At 45.5% G+C, this 24,137-nt stretch overlaps 3 protein-coding genes across 3 annotated transcripts in view; 1 reads left to right on the forward strand and 2 right to left on the reverse strand.

Moving 5' to 3' along the window:
- Nucleotides 1-24,137, reverse strand: part of LOC149441851 (uncharacterized) — a 409,050-nt gene that overhangs the window by 242,060 nt on the left and 142,853 nt on the right. The window lies entirely within an intron of this gene.
- The window catches only part of LOC149441855 (uncharacterized), a 269,391-nt gene that overhangs the window by 160,361 nt on the left and 84,893 nt on the right, over nt 1-24,137 (forward strand). The gene's annotated exons all lie outside the window — the stretch shown is intronic.
- Nucleotides 5,887-8,258, reverse strand: LOC149441859 (uncharacterized). The gene has a single exon (XM_089656803.1). It carries the CDS (start codon nt 8,069-8,071, stop codon nt 6,587-6,589), a length of 1,485 nt encoding a protein of 494 aa, XP_089512929.1. The 5' UTR covers nt 8,072-8,258; the 3' UTR covers nt 5,887-6,586.

Consider the following 24,137-nt stretch of genomic DNA (forward strand, 5'->3'; position numbering starts at 1 on the left):
TCCTGGTTTATCAGCAGAATTCTGGGAACACCCCTTGAACACAGAAATAACGGCAGCTTATGTTCAGAGATGTTCAAAGTTTATTAGACATTACTAAGATTATATAGGATACAGAAATAATAAGGGGGGGGGAGCGAGTTCTAAAACTGTAATTGTAAGTTTCCATCATGAGCTGACTACATGAAACATGACATATACATTTCTTGGTACAAATTGTTTTTGCTAGCTTTCTGAGAAATAGAAAAGAAAACTTCAGGGTCATGTTATCTTTTGTTGATAAATCCTTGAGCAAACTAAAACAGTTCCAATAAACTTCTAATATATCTGCAAAAACCTAACTTAATATTTAAAATGGCGTACATCAACACAATGGAGGTTCTCTAGATCCTTTCAATCCCCTCTTAGATCATGAACATGATCTCAATTCTTTACCTCATTCATCTTTTTGTACATAGCCAGATAACCTTCATTTGTATTTTGCGGCTTGGTAGCTCTAGCAATGCAATATAATAAGCATTTAAAACATAGATATAAAGATAAAACAAAAAACAATATCATGACTATTCTTACAGCGATACCTTTCATCCATGAAAAGACAGAACCAAATCCTGATCCTAGCCAATCAAAAGGAGTCCATCCATCTTTTCCTATAGCTCTAGCTTCTTCCATTACACCATCTACCTGTTCCCTGTGTTGCTTTATTATTTCATAATAATCTGGAACAGTCATTGTGGTATTATATATCCAAGTACAACATTCAGAATCCTCTGTCATCTCACACAGACCTGTCAGAGCAGCACTCATGCTTTCAATAGCTAATTCTTGCATCTCCAGCTGTTCTCTAATAGCTCTGGTCTCGGTATTTAGCAACCCCATGTCCTTAGAGTTCCTCTCCAGTATATCATCAATAATGTTTGTGTAATTATTTATTTTGTTCATGAGTGTTATTCCCCATCCCGTGTAGGTAGGGAACCATGACCAAACCTTATCACCTGTAGAGAATAGATCTACCTTTTCTTGTTTGGTTTCCCTTCTCTGTCTCAGAGTTAGTTGGTGTTTTGGGTATGTACTGGCTTTTACCTGGTGTTCCTTCTGGTCTATAGCTGCCATGATTGGCACTAATTGGGCTACATAGCACCAGCCCTGGACATTACTCGGTATCCAAGGGTAACAGATCTTACCACAACAGATATAGGTATTGTTTCCCAAGGAAATTGGAAATTTTTGTATTGCAGAATGAAATTCAGGGGTGACAACAAGTGTGAAATAAAAAAGAAGTTTTCCAAACATAGTTTTCCCCACATTGTCTTGTATCCCTTCTAAACTTTCATTCAGGGCTCTACCATTTACCTGCCAGAGTTTCACAGAAGAAGTTCCATCCCTCCTTCCAGGATCAGATATATTTAATATGGACTGAGAGCACATTCCCTTTCCCTTGTGGGAAGTATTCCCCAGTCTAAAACACCAATCAGGGAGTTGAGTGACTCCCAGAGTTGGAAAAGATATGGCGGCATTAGAAGTAATATTGGTCAAACCAATACTTACATTCCCTGTTATTAACAAAAATATTTTGCCTGGAGCGGCCAGAAGAGGAATTTCCTATGTGCTCGGATGTAACTTACTACATATCCAACATTTATCAGAACCTGACTTTTGAGCATAAGCAGATTTAAACTGCATCATCAACATTTTCCTGAAAAAGGATTGTTCTCTTCAAAACTTCTTTTTGACTTTCTTTCACTTTTGGTTATCTGGGTCTCATTTAAATCTAGTCCTTGACCACAGATACCTTTTATTAGGCCCAAGTCCTCAGGGTGATAAATACAGTTAGTTAGGATCCATACTGGCAGGAAAAAGAGCAGTCAGTGTGCCCAATAGGACCCAGATCTTCAAAGCACCATGAGGGGCAGTAAGGAATGTCATCTTCAGGGTCTTTTTCACTTACTTCACCCGCTCTTCGAGGATTTTCCTCTCATACTTCACCTCCTTTTTCCATCTCATGTTTCTCAGGTGTTTGGTTCACCTTCTTCACTCGACTAGCATGGATCCAGGACTGGGAATTCTCCACCAGAACAGCCGTTCTGGTAACCGCTATCACCGTAGTAGGCGGTCCAAAGGGGTAGCCTTGCTTCTTGTCTTTAGCAAGTTGGCGGACCACTACGACATCTCCCACTTGGAAAGGGTGTGTTGGTTCCTGAAAACATAAAGGAGAGGTGCGAGCAACATTTCTTTCAACCTTATCTAAAGTCTGAATCAATTTTCTCACATATTCTTGTTGTTCCAGGTCAAGGTCCCCTCTTTCTAACATAAGTGGCTGTCTAGCCCAAGGAGTGGGGAACGGTCTTCCCATTAATATTTCAAAAGGAGATAACCCTGTAGTCTTATTAGGTGTCATTCTTACCTCTGCTAGAATTGCAGGTAACATCTTCTTCCAGTGGGTATAGGTTCCTCCAGTGGCCTTCCTCAACTTATCCTTAATTGTCCTGTTCATCCTTTCTACTATACCTGAACTTTGAGGATGATAGGGAATATGACATTTCCAATCTAAGTACTTTTACCAGGTCTTGGCATACCTTGGCCACAAAGGCTGGTCCGTTATCAGAATTTATCTGCAGTGGACATCCCCATCTGGGTATTATCTCCTGTGTAAGAATTCTGATTACAGTCTGTGCGTCTTCTTTATTAGTGACAAATGCTTCCACCCATCTGCTGAACATATCCACCATTACCAACAAAAACTCTTGCCTCTGTCCTGTTTTTGGCATGTGGGTAAAATCTATTTGTAAATGGGTGAAAGGTGTAGTTGGGTACACTAGATGCTGGTGTTGTGATTTCATTGGGTTCTGTGGATTGTTCCTTATACATGTAATGCACCTGGAAACATATTCTTTCACCAACCTAGATAAACCTGTAATGTAAAAATCCTGCAATAATGTTTCACATGTCGTTTTCCATCCTCTATGTCCTAGACCGTGGTACTGTGCAATGAACAATGGGGCACTTGACATGGGAATGCATGGTTTCCCCTCTAAGCACACTAGACCAGAAGCTGGATCTAGTTGTGCTCCAGAACCATTCCAGTCTGCTAGATCGATTTTTGTAGCAAATGTTTGTAAATCTGCATACATCTGGTCATGTGGGGTAGTTGTGACGCCTGAAGTGGGCATAGGCATCTGTTCACTGGCCACCTGTTGTAATGCGGCTTCCTTTGCTACCTTATCTGCTAATGCATTTCCTTTGGCAATATGATCTCTGTGATTTGTATGTGCCCTGCAATGGAGAATGGCTAATGTTTTTGGTAACTGTATGGCTTTGTGTAGATCAGATATCAAGGAAGAGTGAGATATGGTTTTGCCATCAGCAGCAATGAATCCTCTTCTCTCCCAAATGACCCCAAAATCGTGTACAGCACCATGGGCGTACTTGGAGTCTGTGTAAATGTTGACATCCTGTCCTGCAAATAATTGACATGCTCTTGTAAGGGCAATCAGTTGGGCTGCTTGGGCTGACTGATATGGGATTGGCTTTGCCTCGAGTATTTTGTCAGGAAGTTGCACAATGGCATATCCTGCATGGTAAGTATTATCATTTGGCCTAGAGCATGAGCCATCTACAAACACATCTGGGGCCCCATCAAGAGCCACAGCTGACATGTCGGACCTAGGGGAAGTGTCTTGCTGTATGTGGGTTATACAGTTGTGTTCTGGTGCCACTTCATCCTGTTCCCCCTTTAGCCCCAATAGGGCATTCAAAATTGGAGCAGGGCCTGAATTTGCTGAAGAATATTTAATAATCAAGTTGGGATCAGATAGAAGAATCACTTCATATCCGCTCAACCTTTGTGCTGACATGTGTTGAGTGTGTATGTTTTTCAGTAGTAAGGACACTTGATGTGTGGTGTGTAGGGTAGTTTCATGTCCCAATGTGAAAGAAATAGCCATTCCCACCACCATCACGCTGAATGCAAAAACTCTCAGACAAGCAGGCATGCCCTGAACCTGAGTTGGCACTACTTTGAAAAAAAAAAGCTACAGGGCGGAGCTTGCCTCCATGTTCCTGAGCCAGGACCCCCGCCATGGTTGTACAATTTTCCCCCGCATACAGATGAAACATTCTTATAGTCAGGTAGTCCAAGACCAGGGGCTGTTACCATAGCATTCTTCAGGTACACAAAGGCATCAACCATTTCATTTGACCATGTGAGAATGTCAGGTGATTCTGAAAGTGTGGCAGACCTCAGAGTGTGATCATAGAATGAACAATCAGGTATCCATTGGCGGCAGTAACCAATCATACCAAGAAAAGTTAGCATGTCCTTTTTTGTTTGTGGGCGGAGCAGACCCACGAGAGCCGCAGCTCTTTTGTGACTGACATTCCTCTCACCATGACTTAGAGTAGAACCAAGGTACTCAACCTGTTTTTGCCACCATTGCAGTTTCTTTTTAGATGCTTTGTGACCATTCCCTGACAACCATTCTAACAGAGACCAACTATCCTCCTGACTGGCCGCCTGACTTGAACTACAAATCAATAGGTCCCACATATTGTAGGAGAACTGAACCATTGGGAGGGGTCCAGGACCTCAGTGTGGTCTGGAGGGCAAGTGAGCAGACTGCAGGTGAATCTACAAAACCCTGGGGCATTCTACACCAGGTCATCTGATGATTTTCAGAATATAAATACAAATAGCGCCCTCATCTGGTGGTCCAGAGGAACCAAAAATAATGCATTTGTTAAATCAATCACTGTAAAATATTCTGCATCGGACGGAATGGAGGTGAGGAGTGATGGCACATCAGGCACTATTGGGGCTATTGGAACCACCAAATTATTTATGGCCCTCAAATCTTGTACAAACCTGTAAGAGCCATCTGGCTTCTTAACAGGATTGATAGGTGTGTTGTAAGGAGAAACCGTTTCTTCTAAAATACCTGTCCCTAAAAATCTTTCCACTAGAGGAGCAATCCCTTCCTCCTTCTCTGGCATCAATTTGTATTGCCTCTGTTTGTAGGACAATGCCCCTTCCTTGAGTGTGACTGTGTATGGTGTACATGAAATCAATCCTACATCCATAGAATTTGTGGCCCCAACTGGATGTGTATCAGGAGGGGGTGTAATGTGTGAGGGATGACTCTCATCATTGAAATAGGCGGGTATAATGGGTACTTTGGAGGATCTGGCAACAATACCTCCTTCTAATGTTACTCTCAGAGAAATCCCTAAAATTCCCATAAGATCTCTCGGGGATGGGTCTGTACTTCCCATGGCCTCTGTCCAACCAGCCATACAATCCACCCAGGGATTTATTAAATAGTAGTCTGTCCCACATAATCCTTACAATTTTCTCCCTTTTCTGGGGTACCTGGTGGGTAACTACCTCCTTGACCCATATTTAGACAGTGGATAAAATCTTATTTTATTCCACACAACAAATTATCTTATACTTCTACGCAACAGAAAGAAAAAGCAAAAGACAGATAAACCAGAATCTGCTCCACAGACTTATTAACCTTTTGATAACTTGCCAAAAGTTATCTCTTCACTGTTCTACCAAAGGACAGTGTGTTCTACCAAAGAACAATTTATTTTATGTTCTACCAGAGAACAATCTGTGTTTACCAAAAACACTCTTTTTTTATAGTGCACTATTTTGTAACTCTACCAAAGAGTTAAGTCTGCTTACCAAAAGCAGCTACAGGTTATCACGGGTCTATATAGACAATACAGAATGATTCAAGACCTTCCCTCAACACAGGGCAAGAAAGAGCTTTTGGTCATAAAAGAAAAAAGGTTTACCTACCAAGTGAGGTGGGTGGTCATCCCGGACGAGCCCTCAGCTGAAAGGATGATTTTCATATCCCCTCAGAGACCCCCGGTATGTGGAGAGATTCCTGGTTTATCAGCAGAATTCTGGGAACACCCCTTGAACACGGAAATATCAGCAGCCTTTGTTCAGAGATGTTCAAAGTTTATTAGACATTACTAAGATTATATAGGATACAGAAATAATAAGGGGGGGGGGAGCGAGTTCTAAAACTGTAACTTGTAAGTTTCCATTATGAGCTGACTACATGAAACATGACATATACATTTCTTGGTATAAACTGTTTTTGCTAGCTTTCTGAGAATTAGCCGGGCAAAGAAAACTTCAGGGTCATGTTATCTTTTGTTGATACATCCTTCAGCAAACTAAAACAGTTCTAATAAACTTCTAATATATCTGCAAAAACCTAACTTAATACTTAAAAAGGCGTACATCAACACAATGGAGGTTCTCTAGATCCTTTCAGGCAGAACTCCATTTTTATTCTTCTCCTGCCATCAATGGCCAACCCGGTCCCACACTTCATCCATGTCTTTGGGGGCCTCTGATCTCCTTATGAACTGTTTCTTCCATGATGAAGATCAGCCATGGAGTATATCTGAGGTGTATATCAGGGTGTGCTTCTTCCCCACATGAGAGCTGGGATGTCCAGCAACATTCATCTAGAAGACATTTCCCGCACTCAAGGCACTAATACACCTCCAGGGTTGTGTGGGACCCCTGATGTACAGGAAGACAGGACTTCAGTGAGGAACATTTCCCTCACTCAGGACAGGAAAGTGGCTTCTCCCCTGTGTGAGTTCTCTGATGTCTGCAAAGATCGGACTTCTGCAAAAAACATTTCCCGCACTCAGGACAGGAAAACGGCTTCTCCCCTTTGTGAGATCTCTGATGTCTGGAAAGACTGCACTTATGTGAAAAACATTTCACACACTCAGGACAGGAATATGGTTTCTCCCCCGTGTGAGATCTCTCATGTCTGGAAAGATCGGACTTCTCTAAAAAACATTTTACGCACTTAGAACAGGAATACGGCTTATCCCCTGTGTGAGATCTCTGATGTTTGTGAAGAATGTACATATGTGCAAAACATTTCCCACACTCAGGACAGGAATACGGCTTCTCTCCTGTGTGAAACCTCTGATGTGTGTAAAGATTAGAGTTGTTTGAAAAACATTTTCCGCATTCAGGACAGGAATATGGCTTCTCCCCCGTGTGAGATCTCTGATGCCTGGAAAGATAGGACCTCACTGAAAAACATTTCCCGCACTCAGGACAGGAATACGGCTTCTCCCCCGTGTGAGATCTCTGATGTTTGTGAAGACTAGACTTTTCTGAAAAACATTTCCCACACTCAGGACAGGAATACGGCTTCTCCCCTGTGTGAGATCTCTGATGTGTGTAAAGATGGGACTTGTCTGAAAAACATTTCCCGCACTCAGGACAGGAATACGGCTTCTCCCCTGTGTGAAATCTCTGATGTGTGTAAAGATTGGACTTGTCTGAAAAACATTTCCCACACTCAGGACAGGAATACGGCTTCTCCCCCGTGTGAGATCTTTTATGCCTATTAAGATTGTTTTTAGAACTAAAACATTTCCCGCAGTCAGTACAGGAATAAGGTTTCTCCCCCATGTGCAATCTCTGATGTGTGTAAAGACTGGACTTTACTGAAAAACATTTCCCGCACTCAGGACAGGAATACGGCTTCTCCCCTGTGTGAGATCTCTGATGTTTGTAAAGAATGGACTTGACTGAAAAACATTTCCCACACTCAAGACAGGAATAAGGCTTCTCCCCTGTGTGAGATCTTTTATGCAGGTAAAGATAGGACTTCTGTGAAAAACATTTCCCGCACTCAGGACAGGAATATGGCTTCTCCCCTGTATGACATCTTTTATGAAGGCAAAGACTGGAGTTATGTGAAAAACATTTCCCGCACTCAGGACAGGCATATGGCTTCTCCCCCGTGTGAGATCTTTTATGCACATTAAGCTCTGATTTACGCCGGAAACCCTTCCCGCACTCAGTACAGGAGAGCCTCTTCTCTGTTGGAAGGCCGGCCAGGTCCCGCACAGTCTGAGGTTCCTTAGGATACGAAGAATCCGATGGTCCATCTACACTGGGTGGTGCCAGATGGACATTGGAGGGAGCCGGGTTTTCTCCTGGACTATACTGTGTGATGTCCTCATCTTCTACTTTCCAGTCTGGAGACAAAGTGAGACAATCCTCTGAGGTTTTCCTCATCTCCCGGCCATGGACTAAAATACAAAGACAAAGAGGATTACTAGACAGGAGCTGATTGGTTCCCCCAAACCAGGACTGGCTGAGCCCCACCAGAGGTCAGAGAGTGAGGATGGGGGGAGAACAACCAAGATGAAGACTGGACTGATCCTGAAGACCACCATCATTGGGGTATTGACTCCTCCCTCATTATCACTTTCTGTTTAAGGGCCCAAAGTTGGAGGATGTTATCACATTATTATCACCATGTAAAAGTCTGTGCTCCAATCACATCATCCGATATAAAATGTCCAGCTGGAAGGAAATGAGGGGAACAAAAGAGAATCCATATTATGTGTATATATAGCAGTGGGGGGAGGGGGCAGAGCAGAAGTCAGGAGTATGTAATGTACAACATAGAGTATATAGTGCAGGGGTCAGGAGTATGTAATGTACAACAGAGTATATAGTGCAGGGGTCAGGAGGATGTAATGTACATCATAGAGTATATAGTGCAGGGGTCAGAAGGATGTAATGTACAACATAGAGTATATAGTGCAGGGGTCAGGAGTATGTAATGTACAACACAGAGTATATAGTGCAGGGGTCAGGAGTATGTAATGTACAATATAGAGTATATAGTGCAGGGGTCAGGATTATGTAATGTACAACATAGAGTATATAGTGCAGGGGTCAGGAGTATGTAATGTACAACATAGAGTATATAGTGCAGGGGTCAGGAGTATGTAATGTACAACATAGAGTATATAGTGCAGGGGTCAGAAGTATATAATGTACAACATAGAGTATATAGTGCAGGGGTCAGGAGTATATAATGTACAACATAGAGTATATAGTGCAGGGGTCAGGAGTATGTAATGTACAACATAGAGTATATAGTGCAGGGGTCAGGAGCATGTAATGTACAACATAGAGTATATAGTGCAGGGGTCAGGAGTTTGTAATGTACAACAGAGTATATAGTGCAGGGGTCAGGAGGATGTAATGCACAACATACAGTATATAGTGCATGGGTCAAGTTGTAATATAAATTATATAGAGTGTAGCACACTCCTAGACAGGTTTCTAGATAGCCTAGGCTCCTTTAGTCCTTTTTGGCTTCCCTGTAATCAGTGATTGAATGTTTTGGACTGTTTTAGGCTTCACTTTCTTCAGGTTCAACTGCTTCCCCTTCCTTCTGGAGTAATATAAAACATAGTGGGCTGGAAAAGGCAGATTCACAGCCTGCATATTTATTTTGTCTCAGCCAATCCCTGGAGGATGCCCAGTAGGTGGCCAGGGAGTGCATAAATAGCCTAGGGTCTGAGGCAGCCCTGTTCTTGTCCAGGAGGAGAAGTTCCCAGCCTGAAGAGCTGCTTCCATTCTGGGCAGTCCAGCTGTGGTTCTAAATGTGCTGATCGAGGTCTTAGCTATGCTGGAGCTGAGGGGCCTATTGTACTGAACCTTGCTAGAACGGATTGAGAATCTGGTCTGGAGGGTTCATGGGAGGAATGTCTGGCTGATATTGGACGCAGACATCTAAGTACCCAGGGACATTGTGAGTACAGACCAGTGTGTAGGATCCTAGTGACTGTGTGATGCTAGAGCTGGCTTACAGCGGGACATTTCCTACAGTGTCTTCATGTCACTCAGTCCCTTCGTTGCTGCTGGAAGGACCGTTCTGAGAAGTGTGAGAAAGTCATAGTGTCCCCATGTTACTACACTACTACTGGAGTACCCCACAGCCCCCCTGCACCATATCCCAGGTCACCCCATAATACATCATCTATAAAGGGATATTCCTAGACTGTTCATGGAGCCAGAAGAGTGACTGGGATGGAACAAGAACTGAAATTGAAGCACCACACCACTGCTAAGAGGTCCAGATACAACTTCATTCATTAACAGTTAGGGGTACAATCCAAGAAGTAGCCAACGCGATTCGAGGGTCCGAGCGCTGCCTTCATCAGGGCTTGACTGGCATCAAAATGAACTGGACCTACAATTGTATTTTTTGTGCATTGTGAAATACAAGCATCTTGTGTAGCTGCCAAACCTCTGGTTTGTTCCCATTGTTGCACGTCAAGCCCTGATGAAGGCTGCGCTCTGACCCCCTAAACCGGCTTTTACTGGAATTAAAATTGTATCTGGACCTCTTAGCAGTGGTGTGGAGCTTCAATCTCAGTTCTCGTTGCCTTACACTACAAGTCAGGGAGATGAAGAGGTGGAGATCCTCGGGGGTGTAGAAGCCACCTGCCCAGGAACCAGATCATTTACACCAACATCAATGCCTTCATAGAAAAATACCAGGAAGATAACCCTACGGGTCCAACACCATCTTTCCATCTTGTGTGCCTGGCTGCCACCGGGCGAGCTTTGAAAAAGAGCCTGAGGAAAAATCAGCCGGCCCATCCGGGGTGAGCGCTACAAGTGTTGTCCAATAATCAGTGGTGGCTTAAAGTGGCTCTAAAGGCTGAAGAATGCATGAAGGTAAAAAAAACAGATATCATCCAGTCCCCGCCCTACTCTGGACCAATCAGTGAGCAGTATGGGTGGAGGAATGGATTTAGTGTTCATGACCCACCTGTGCTGATCTCTGTAGGAGTGTCCTCCTCTATAAATGTCCCCGTTATTCCATCCTCCTCCATAGACTGCTGATCATCCCTCACATACGCCTCTTCTTCTTCTGCTTTCACCTCAAATTCTATATCGATTGGATCTCCACTCTAAATCAAGGAAATGAGAGAGAATATCATCTGTAAAATATAAGGTCACATAAAATATCCACACATTGTCTCTATGAATCCATGTTCTAGATGCTCCATCCCACCAACCTTGCAATGGTGAGGGATGGTGTGACCTTCCTGTGTGGAATCCCGGGAATACAGAGGACGGGGACATCTCTCTGGTGGGTTCCCATGACTGGATCCATCTGTAGGAAACACACACACTGACTGAATCCATTGTTTCTATGTGTTTATCAGATGATGGGGGATCTAGGTGGATCCTCCGTACTGCTCTCTCCTTTACAATAAAGTCTCCTCTTACCCGGTGATGTGAGGGGCGGCTGATTGTCCATCATGACGTCCTTGTAGAGATCCTTGTGTCCTTCTAAATACTCCCACTCCTCCATGGAGAAATAGACAGTGACACCCTGACACCTTATAGGAACCTGACACACACAATGATACAGTCACCATCCAGACACATCCCTTGTCTGTTACTGGAGAATGTCCCAGAATTCCCGGCACCGCTCACCTCTCCTGTCAGCAGCTCAGTGATCTCTCTGGTGACTTCTAGAATCTTCTTCTTCTTTCTCTCTTCTATCAGGGAGGGAGGTGGAGGCAATGTGATGTCATATGATCTCCAGACTTCACAGGAGGAAAACTCTACATCTGAACACAAATAGTCACATCAAATGATATTCCCAGAATCCTCCTCACCTCTCCATTCAGGTCTCCATTTTATTAAAGCCCCACTTCAGGCTGAGGTATAATTCCCCCCCACAGGACCCCCACACTACGCAGGGTATAGGCTTGTTGCAGCATTCTGATGTCATTACATACAACGCAGGACCAACAGTCCCACTTTACATGTGAGGATACCAAGGGGCCCCACATCCTAAGAGCATCAGAAAAATGCCAGATGGAGGGACATTGGGAGGAGGAGCTGTGAGGTCAGTGTGATGTCATAGGATTCTGACTCTGGATGGAGGGACATTGGGAGGAGGAGCTGTGAGGTCAGTGTGATGTCATAGGATTCTGACTCTGGATGGAGGGACATTGGGAGGAGGAGCTGTGAGGTCAGTGTGATGTCATAGGATTCTCTGACTCTGGATGGAGGGACATTGGGGGGAGGAGCTGTGAGGTCAGTGTGATGTCATAGGATTCTCCGACTCTGGATGGAGGGACATTGGGAGGAGGAGCTGTGAGGTCAGTGTGATGTCATAGGATTCTCTGACTCTGGATGGAGGGACATTGGGGGGGGGGGAGCTGTGAGGTCAGTGTGATGTCATAGGATTCTCTGACTCTGGATGGAGGGACAATGGGGGAGGAGCTGTGAGGTCAGTGTGATGTCATAGGATTCTGACTCTGGATGGAGGGACATTGGGAGGAGGAGCTGTGAGGTCAGTGTGATGTCATAGGATTCTCTGACTCTGGATGGAGGGACATTGGGGGGAGGAGCTGTGAGGTCAGTGTGATGTCATAGGATTCTCTGACTCTGGATGGAAAGACAATGGGAGGAGGAGCTGTGAGGTCAGTGTGATGTCATAGGATTCTCCGACTCTGGATGGAGGGACATTGGGAGGAGGAGCTGTGAGGTCAGTGTGATGTCATAGGATTCTCTGACTCTGGATGGAGGGACATTGGGAGGAGGAGCTGTGAGGTCAGTGTGATGTCATAGGATTCTCTGATTCTGGATGGAGGGACATTGGGAGGAGGAGTTGTCAGGTCAGTGTGATGTCATAGGATTCTCTGATTCCGGATGGAGGGACATTGGGGGGAGGAGCTGTGAGGTCAGTGTGATGTTTCCTCCCCCCAGGGTCACTGCAGGTGTGGAGAAAAGCTGTGTAAGAGGATATGGAGGAGAGATGAGGAGGAGATCCAGGAATCAGGAGAAAGGTCAGGGCAAGCAACAGACGAGCGCATCCAAGAGACCAAGCCGGGGTCACTACACAGAAAATCAATCCAAGGAAACAACAGGCAGGACGAGGAATAGCAAGAAGGAGCTGAGAGACAAATGAGAATATTGCTCAGCCAATGGGAGATGATCTCAGCATGACTTCCATCATGAAGGAGATGAGGGGGAGGGGAGGAAGTCACTGAAGGTGACCATAGATCCATGGAAATTCAGCTGGTTCAGCAGGGATCGCTCACATTTCCATCCATGTGTGGCCACTGCCGGATAAAAGCCACTCCCCCAGCGGCTGCAGCCAATAGCTTCAGTGCTGATCCGTGTATTCTGAGAGCGGAGGAGTCCCCCCATTGTCAGAATACAAGAGTGCATCGGGGAGGATTCCCCCATCCACCTCCAATGTGTGGATGGGGGAATCGCTTCATGTTTTATGGTCATCCCGCTGGCTGAACGATAAAACTGAACCATGTAGGCCAGCTTTGGGAGCAAATATATTATCATCAACTCCTCCCCCTGAAGGGGTTCATCTACGTATTACCTCCTCTGCTGCCAGATCCAGGAATGTCTCCTCTCTACTTCCTGATTCATGGAACTTCCTGTCTGTACCTTACATCACTTCTTGCCTGTACCTGACATCACTTCCTGTCTGTACCTGACATCACTTCCTGTCTGTCTTCCATAGAGACTTCCTGTCTGGGTAGAAGTGAGATCCCCACCTTGTGGAGCTCAGAGGAACTGCAGCCCCGAGAAGCGTCTGGTAGTGTGACCCCGGCCTTGTGCTGGGTGTGTATGGACTGTAGATCCTTATAGAGGGGTCACCTCCACTCCCACCAAGGGGGACATAAATATATGACTGCTCGGGGGAGGGGTTTTGGCCCCTTTGATTTTGCAGTAACATTGATTGCAGATTTAGTCCTGTAGAACATCTGGTATATGGATACAAAGCCCCCCAGCTGGGAGTAAAGGGTGGAAATGGCTGGTGACCCCCAGATTTGGGCAATGATGTCATCACTATAAATGGATAAAACCCGCGCTATGTGTAACAACTCCAAACCTACAAAAACCTTCTAGCGGACTGCTGCTGTAACAAAGGGAAGGATTCCCTGTCATCTAGAAGAGCATTATGTGTCACAGCGCTGTCCTATTGTGTGTGCACAGAAATCATCACAAATACACTACAAATATGTGGAGACATTCAGAGATAAAGAGCTCGGGGCTCCAAATCCTATTCTCTGCACATCCACTGCTTCCACTTTACACCCACTTCATTGGTCTTATGGGGTTTATCAATAAATGAAGGAAACTGAACCGTGTGCAAATCCATCCACAACATAAAGTGCTTTGTGCTCAAGATGCTGCTCCCTGCAGATCCACTGCTTCCACTTTACACCGACTTCATTCATCTCATCAGATTTGCTGCTATAGGAAATCATTTATAATGATGTCCCATCTCGCTGCTCGTAAACACAATTGTGCAGCTAATTGGCCACTAGGATTGCTTTTACATGAAAGCCGCCCTCCAGCTAATAAACCAGCACTAGAATGATGCCTGTAGCTGCAAGCATCCTCCCGGTATAACCACTCCAAGTCCAGCGACGTTCCAGTACATTGCTGGTCCATGTTGGACATATATGTACCAGCAGAGAACACGGACATACGATGAATCGGGTCTGCGGACCAATATGACTGCAATTCATTCTTTTCTGTAATGTCCATGTTGGGGGTTCGGCCCAAAAATGTTTTAATTTCATAAACGGTGATAGAGTTCCATGTGAATTGTGTGACAAGAGCTGAATTTGGGGGGCGGCCATGTATTGTGGTGTATAAATTGCCTTGGCCCACAATTGGTACAAATCTTCTGTGAAGAACAGTGGAGGGGCTGAACACTAGTGCTGGCAGTGACCGGGCCGATCCGGCTAACACTGAGTATTGGGGACACTATACAAGGCCGGCACTAGTATAGTTCTGTTCATGATCAATATATTGATCTGTACAAACACTATACTAGTAATGGCGGTGATCAGCGACCTATAGCGTGAGTGCGACAGTGTGCGGCCAATCTAACGCCAGCTGACCCTGGCTGGGAGGGGCTTACTGACCCTGACACGATGTGATGTCACTAGTGGCAGGAATACAGAGATCAGTGAAACATTCTATATACTGACACTGTACTAATGGCATTGGCTGGGTGACGGGGACATCAAAGGGTTAAATGTGCTAATCTAACCTGTGTGTACAATGTAGTGGTGCTTTTACTCGGTGCCGTGTTCTCTCTTCTCTCCCTGGACCGACCTGGGGGGGCAGCAGGGGGTGCAGGTGCGTTGAAACCGGAAGCGATGCAGATTACGTCACTTTGCCAAGATGTGCTGCTTGCCATCAAAATGCAAGTAAGTGGTTGGCAAATAGTTAAAAAAAACCTTAAAAACATTTTAAAACAAAATTCTCAATATGATTGTCAAGGATTCCGTTAAACGATCACCCTGTCACGTGTCCACCACACGCCACGCCCACAGCGACTAGCTAACCGTGACGCACGCGTGCGGCCGCGACAGGGTGGTAAAGAGGGGATAATAAAGGGATTTACACTTAAATTTCTCAAACCGTATATAAGATCAGCCGTGATACCTTTTCACAGCCCGCACTACCTCTGGCCACCACCAGATGGAGACTCCACTCCAATCCAGCTGGTCGACCACACACTGGCAGATATGATCTTACATACAACCTGGTGCCCTGATTAGAGTTGAGGACCAGCTTAGTAATCACACACCCTTCTAAAGGTCCCTTCAGCTATCCGAGCTTGAACCCCAGTGTTGATAACCCTTCCACTGTCCACACACCCCCACACCAGACATACCACAAAGGTAGCCTGACACCACCCAACAGTTTATCCGCAGAACGGTCTGTTGAGACACCCCACACACACAGATCTCCGTCTGGCAGATCTGTTACCTTTGCAATCTGCGTGCAATCTGCTCACTCACAGTGCAGTTGCATACAGATTGGCAATGAGCTTAACCGAGCGTTTTAAAGACACTAAAATACAATACAATCTAACCCAATCTGATCTCTCCAATCTAATCTCTCCGATCTAATCTCTCCGAAGATATGACCCCGAGCTTAAATACACAGAAGTTCACTAATTAATTTTAAGATTTAATTTCCCAAAGTGGGCGGAGCATAAAATATGTACAAAATATAACAAGTTACAGAAATACAAAAGATATAAGAAGACACACAAATGACTAATTACTATAAAATAAAAAGGGAATAAAAGACAGAATAACACTTTACCCTGCGGCTGGAGCAAGCCAGAAACTTAGCAATCCATTGGTCAATCGAACCAGCTCCATACGGATCACAAATGTCCAAATGTCCATGCGTTCAATTTATTGCGATTTGGACATGGGCGGGACATTAGTCTTCGGCCAATTGACTCTGGGGGAGGTGGTCCTGACCTGCCCACAAGAGGTACTGTGTATGGACCTGCCCAAGTTCAATTGGGCCGAGACTGGCCTGAACACCAAGTCGGGGATTGGATTTCTGACACCAGCGTGTCAGCCCGATCGCAACAGTACCAAACACCATCCGACTGTCACACCCCCGCGTCATCTAACCATTCCATGCATTTCCCTGGCTTCCTCCCCAAGCCACAAATATGATTCTTATATGTAAATGTAGCGTACAGAATGGCCTACAAGAAGGAAGCTTGTTCATATCTCTCCAACTAATATTTTAGCTTTTATAAGAGATTAAACATACTTCTTTGATGTGTCACCTCCAGGAACCTGGCTTTAGACTAATTAATGCTAAATGATGATTGGGTCTGTAAGGCCTATTGAGTAATTGTGTATACATACACATCTGATCCCAGACCATTTGTTTGTACCTTCTATTCATTTCCCTACTGCCCAGGGGCTCAATGTACATCCTTAATAACCAGACTGTTCCTGCACACACCTTTGCAATGAAAGGGCCTGACATAATCTAATCTACTCAACCTGTCATGGCTATGATACCATATTTCCACTCAAATCTTACATGTCCTTTACAATAAATTTTACATGTCCATTACAATGATATTTAACTTTTTTTTAATACAATTATCAGAATAGTAGGATGTTACCATGGTAACCATTGTACTACTGTGGGGGGGAGGGGAGATCAGGGATTTTTTTTTACACTTTGCTTTGCAGGAGAAATAATGATCATTTCTCCTGCAATGCAAAGCTTGCTGTCAGAACCGAACTCATTCATCAACTGTCATCAGTGAGTTAGCTTTTTGACCGCTCAAGATAGTGATCTGTGATTGTAAAAAGGTTGGGAGAACCACAATCGGGCTCAGGGTAGGATTTCTGCTGCTGTTCCTAATTTTGAGATATGGATTGCGTGCCGGAAAATAATTCCACGGACAACTGTCCAGTACAACTACCTTCACATCATCTCTGTTTATTGCAGGGCGGTGCTTAACCTTTTATACATAGAGAACAATAGAGTACACGTCACTATTACGTATATACAGTCACATTCTAAAAGGCACATTTTGCTTGGCTGAAATATGGGAGAAATGTAGAAACTTGATGCTTCTCATCCCGTTATCTTTTTTTCACTCCCCCTCACATACTCAAAATCTAAGCAAAATCCTCTCAGTGCGAAGGGAGGGGTTGAGAGCATCGCTCTGAACAAAACAAAGCCCAGCAGACAAAATATATATATATATATATATATATATATATATATATATATATATATACAACACATATATTTAGAAATATGAAAAAATATAAAAGAATAAAAATAAATATGTATAAAATGTATATTTTAAACAGGAAACAGAATAGGCATTTTACCAAATCCATCACAGTCCCCCCTTAAAATGACTATTTCACTCTGTCCCTATAAGACCTCGCTCATCTGTCCTTATGTACCTTGGAACTCTTTTATGCTGTACGTTAGACGGGTGATGACTATTTCATCACCTCCCTTGCCACAGACTTTGTACATAAGGAAGTCAGATACTATCCCTACAAGATTGTGAGATTACTGTTGGTGGGGAGGGACCATAGAGGAGTGAAAGGTTTATCCTCTTCCATCACAAGGGGGTCCTCCTCTTCTTGATGGAGAAATGTAGGTGTGCTGTTGCCTACAGCCTTGCTTATTAACTTCTCTACAAATGGTAGAATACAACATACAATCAGAGCTAAAAGAACTAGAATTATTAGTACAGTTACCCCTATTTGGGCGAGCACTTTTTGCCACCCACTCATCCAACTAAAATATTGATCCCACGGGTCTGAGATACCTGAGTTCTTCTTCAGCTCCACTGACAGATCTTCTAATTTCTTTATAGCCAGAGTAACCTTACCATTCAGGCCAGTATTGTCAGGAATATATGTACAACATGTTCCGGTTCCTTCTATCATTTTACAGACACCTCCTTTTTCTGCTAAAATCATGTCCAGAGTCATCCTATTCTGGAATGTCATGTAGGATGTAGGGGCTAGCTGGTCAATGATTCCTTGGAGGGCATCCCTGGTGTAATTCACAAACCTCTGTTGGTTGTAGTATATGTAATTTATCCAATCTACATTTTTATTAACAGTTATCATGGGAATCAGGGATTCAAAGCCTGCTTTTACTTGGTCTCTGGCTTTAAATTCATTAGGCACCCTGTCATGGAAATTTTGTATTACAGGTTGAACTTTAAATGTGTCATATATTAGTGTTATTCATATGTCTCTCGTGTGGCTTAATTAAAGCTCTGAAGGCTGCAATTGGGCCATACGCATTTACAATGAACATATTACAGTACTCAGCTCGGTAATGGATGAGATGGCAGATCTGCGCTTATAGACCGGCGTGTATACCACCACGGCATTCGATGCGAATGCCGCCGGCAGTAGGCCGCGGGCCTGTATCCACATATCAGCAGCATAGTACCACATGGACTTCGTATGGCCAGGCGCCAGGCAGTGCGAACTCCACGTGTAGGCTCTCTGCAAACCACTACCGACCTGAACTGTATCTGGATGGATGTGTTTTAATAAAGATTGTATCGGGCCCATTCAGATACAGACTGGCACTGTTTAATCTAAGGGATGCTTGTACAGACAATGTACATACTACTAGGAGCTGATAGCATGTAAAGGATGGGAAGCTTGCTCTCCAAAGAGAGCTCACCAGGGGGAAGGGGAGGACTGGTTTAACTGGTTTTCAGTATAGATAAGAGGAAATGCTACACTCCAAACAGGATGTACATTCTCGTGTATGGACACCCCCTATACATTGTTCTGTGGGAGGGGATTGACCTGTCCCTCGTGTGGGGGGGCATGTGTGTTTCTTTGTAAGTGAATAAAACAAGAGTCTGGAGTTAGAGCCGGACACAGAGTGAATTCAACCTCCAACCTGAGAGTATCATCTGATTATTCCTGGGTCACGGGAGCTCCATTTTCCCCACATCTCAACAGAGCTAAACCAGTTGGAGGCGCAGGAATCGCAGAGTTAAGCTGCAGCTGCAGTAATCGAAGTTCGCACAGCTTTATGGGGGATTGCTGTGCATCCAACTGCGGGTACTCACGGTAAGGAGAAATTTGTTGAAAGTGAATTTCCAAGACACACCCCCCTTGGGACTCCAATGGCATCTATATACACATGTGGATCAAAACATCCGGAGGGAGCTGTCCGCTTCCTCCTGTGCCTAGATGCTGAGTCAGTGTGTGTGTCAGGGGTATCTTCTGTTAGGATATGGAGAGGCATAATGACCTTTGCAAGGGCACATTCACCAGTCCAAATCCCTTCCAATCTGGTTCTAATCTTTTGGTCCCCAGTAATCATCCATGACACATATGTATACCTGGTCACTACTATCGGAACATGCTCGTTGTGTCAAGATCATACAGATTATGGTCATAGCACCACATGGGATCTATATTACAGAAATCAAAGGTGAAAATAGCTACATGAGTGTTGGATGAGTTGTACCAAAATATAGTGGTGTCACCTATTTCGGTGATATCCACCTGTTGAGCCTCTATCAGACTTATAAGAAAAAGGATATACAACATAGTTGTCATGGTGTAGATGACGCCTTTTCCTCAGGGTTTGGGACTTTCTTGCATTGGGAGGCGTGTATCCAAGTGTTCTTCCCGGCCACCTTGACAGAAATGGCTGTGGTCAGCAGAACTTGGAATGGACCATCATGTCTTGGCTCAAGGAAACGTTTCCTCATAAATGTCTTTACTAATACCCAATCTCCGGGTAATAGGCTGTGAGTTCCTGTATCTGACTCAGAATCTGGAATGGAGAAAACACTTGGACATGGATACGGGTTAATTCACGTGATAATGCAGTCACATAATCAATTAACACATCAGATTGTAATTGCAACTGTTGCGGAAAGTAACAACCAAGTCTGGGGGCTGAGCTAAACAAAATCTCATAAGGGGACAGGGCATGTTTCCCCCAGGGGGTGTCTGACACTAAACAGAGCAATGGGCAAACTGTCTGGCCAACTCATGTTAGTCTCTTGGGCCATCTTTAGCATCCTGTTTTTTAGAGTCCCATTCATCCTTTCTACCTTCCCACTGCTTTGAGGGTGATATGGGGTGTGTAGGGCCAACTCGACCCCCAGTGCTGTCCAAATCTCTTTTGTAAGGGTGGCTATGAAGGCTGGACCCTGAACACTCTCTATCACCTCTGGGACCCCAAATCTACAGACTACCTCAATCAGTAGTTTCTTAGCCGTGGTCTTGGCTGTCATGTTTGTAACAGCATAGGCTTCCGGCCAACCAGAGAACATGTCCACCACCACTAGAGCATATTCATATCGGCCACTTTTTGGCATCTGTATATGATCAATCTGTATCCTCTGGAATGGATAGAGGGGTTTTGCCAGATGTTTCTGCAGTGTCTTTTCCATCCTCCCCAGGTTGCATTTTGCACATACTACACACGAGGCGCAGTAATTTCTGGTTAAGGTGGTTATCCGTGGAGCCCAGTAATACTTGCTGATCAATGAGTTCTTTAAGTTCTTAGAGAGATGTGCATGTCCATGCGCCCATTGGACAATTGCTGGATACATATGTTTTGGTAAACAAGTTTTTCCTTTCATCGAATTCAATTCTCCATCATAGTCTGCTCCTTTATCAATCCATTCCAGCCTTTCTTCTGTATAAGCGGCCATTTGCATAGAGATCAGGTATTGCTTGTCAGATGGCACATGCACCGCCAAAAGTATCTGTGCTAAGGTCTCACTCTCCTCTTCGGCCACCTCGGACATTTTTTGTTGGTTTTTCACTGCTTCTTTGGCAGCTATATCCGCCAAGTGTGTCAGGGATCCCGGCCGCTCAGCGTCACGCGCATGCGCAGATCGCCGACTCTTCCTGGCCGGCGAATACAGAGATCGCGGCGGCGGCCGCGCATGCGCAGTAGCAATCGTGGCCGCACCAATGGAAACTCAGGGCGCCCTATTTAAACCTGCCCTGTGCATTTCCAAAGTGCCGCAAGGTCTTGTTCCTGTTCCTGTGTTCCTGCTAGTATGTTTCCTTGTTGCCAAACTCTGCCTGTTCTGATTACGCTGACCCTCTCCTGCTCTGACCCCGGCTCGTTCCTGACCATCCCTCTGCCTGACCCTCTGTATCACGCTGCCCGCTACCTGCTGAACCTGGCTTGTGACCCCAACCATTCTCCACTTGCTCCCCCTGTACCACGCTGCCCGCACGATACCGACCCGGCTAGTCTGACCTCGCTCACTCCTGGCAGTCGTCCATCCATCCCGCTCGGATCGGGATCTGTCATCCCATCCATCCCGCTCGGATCAGGGTCTGTCATCCCCTTCACAGCAGACTCATCCCGGGCACATACCCTCAGCGGGACCCCTCTGCCACCGCCGGGTGTGCCCAGGGACGCGACTTGGTTCCAGTCTTGCACCAAGTCCATCCCCACCATCAGGGGCTCTGGTGAAAAGGCAGACTGGGGCTTAGACTCCGCGTCCTGGGAAACCCCGTGCCGTGGACCACTAGAGATCCCGTTGGGTGGAGCCTGACAGTACCTTGCGGCCATGACTGAGTCTGGAAGGGGAACTTTCCCCCTGGATGATCTGTGCCAACACATTGCCACCCTCACAGAGGGGGTTAGGCTCCTCCAGGAGGGCTATACAGAATTAGGTGACCGTATGCAGACCTTAGCCACCCCTACCGGGCAGGCTAAAGAGCGCCCTGGGGAAACACTAGTTCTGACATCTGCACCGGAGCCCCGAGTTCCCTTACCGGAACATTTTTTCGGGGATCGAGGTAGATTCAGGAGGTTTCGTATTTCCTGCCAGTTATACTTTGACCTCCAGCCTCGAACGTTCTCATCAGAAACCATAAGGGTCGGGTTCATTATTTCTTTATTACAAGAGGAACCCCAAGCCTGGGCCCACCGACTACTAGAGAACCGAGACCCTCAGTTAGGTTCAGTAACAGCATTTTTTAAAGCAATGGCGCTCTTATATGACGACCCAGATACGGCCGCGATGGCCGAAATGTCCCTACGTACCCTAAGGCAAGGTAATCAGGCAGTGGAGGAATACGCCGCCGAATTCAGGCGTTGGGGTGGTGACACCAAATGGAATGAGGCGGCCCTGTCTCACCAATTTTGCATGGGGTTAACCGAACCACTGAAGGATGAGCTGGCCCGAGTTGACATGCCCGAAACTCTTGAGGGCCTAAAAACCTTATCTATCCAGATTGACCGCCGGTTGCGGGAACGTAGGAGGGAAAGGTCCAGCCAAGAGCAGAGATCAGCCAGGCGACTTCCAGTCCAGACCAAGTCTCCACGGGTCAACCGGAACCGGGAATTCATGGATACGTCAAGTCTCAGGTCAGCAGGAGGGGTTCGGTCTCCACTAACGTCTGAGGAGCGCCAGAGGCGTCAGGTAAACCGGCTTTGTTTTTATTGTGGGGAGGCGGGCCATATAGTACATACCTGCCCTGCCAAGAGGAGGAGGTTTCCTGCGATATTTTCCACGGTTACTCCTAAGGTTAAGAACGACACCAGTTATCTAGCAGTATCTATCTCCCTGCAGCTGCCAGGGAGAACTGTGGTAACTACCGCAATTATAGACTCTGGAGCATGTAGTTGCTTCATAGATATGGATTTCACAGCTCAGCAGCAGATTCCTTTACAGTCAAAGGAGACGGGGTTAAATATATTCTTAGCTGACGGGTCCCAAATTAGGTCAGGGGTAGTGGACCGTGAAACTCCACCTATTTTTACTACAGTGGCCAACCATCACCAGGAGCTTCTCCGCCTGGATGCCATTGCATCCCCCCTGTTCCCGGTGATCTTGGGCCTCCCTTGGTTACAAGCCCATGACCCGCAGATTAATTGGAAGTCTGGATCAGTTCACTTCACGTCATCCTATTGCCAGCAGCATTGCCTCCCTAGTGCGTCTCCAGCACCGCAGGCTTTGCTCTGTCTGGATATGGAGGCACAATTGGCTCAAGCCATTCCTTTAGCCTACCATAGTTATTTAGATGTATTCAGTAAGCGGGGGGCAGAGGTCCTGCCCCGCACCGAACATATGACTGCCCGATTGATTTGCTCCCAGGCTCGGAGATACCTTTTGGGCGAATATTTCCGTTGACTGAACGGGAATTAGGGGTTCTAAAGGAGTATATTGACGAAAGTCTCCGCAAGGGGTTCATTCGGCCCTCCACTTCACCAGCTGGGGCTGGTATCTTTTTTGTGGAAAAAAAAGACAAATCCCTACGACCCTGTGTAGACTACCGAGACCTGAACAAAGTAACTGTCAAGAATCGTTACCCGCTACCTCTAGTTCCTGAGCTCTTTCAGAGATTAAAGTCAGCTTCTATCTTCACTAAACTGGACCTGAGGGGAGCATACAATCTAGTCCGCATCAGAGAGGGGGATGAATGGAAAACAGCATTCCGCACTAGATTCGGGCATTTTGAATACTTGGTCATGCCCTTCGGCCTATGCAATGCGCCCGCCACTTTCCAACACTTCATTAATGATGTATTTAGGGACTATCTGGACATCTTTGTTGTCGTATACCTAGACGACATCCTGATCTTTTCCCCATCCTTAGAGGTCCATAGGGGGCATGTGAGGTACGTTTTGGAACGACTCCGCCAACACGGTCTATATGCTAAGGCAGACAAGTGCTGCTTTGAGCAGCATAGCATTTCCTTTTTGGGTCTGACCATTTCCACTACAGGTATAGCCATGGATCCCCAAAAGGTGTCAGCTATCTTAGATTGGCCCATACCCACTGACAAGAAGGCGGTCCAACGGTTCATAGGCTTCGCAAACTTCTATAGAAAGTTCATTAAGAACTTTTCAGGCTTAGTTTCCCCGATTACTCAGTTAACCAGACAGGGGGTCTGTTTCCAGTGGACACCAGAAGCGCAGGAAGCGTTTACGACTTTAAAGAGGTTATTCACTGAGGCCC

The sequence above is a fragment of the Staurois parvus genome, unplaced genomic scaffold (assembly GCF_062004578.1).
Source record: "Staurois parvus isolate SC_StPar_1 unplaced genomic scaffold, SC_StPar_1.0 ptg000941l, whole genome shotgun sequence".
Classification (NCBI taxonomy): domain Eukaryota; kingdom Metazoa; phylum Chordata; class Amphibia; order Anura; family Ranidae; genus Staurois; species Staurois parvus.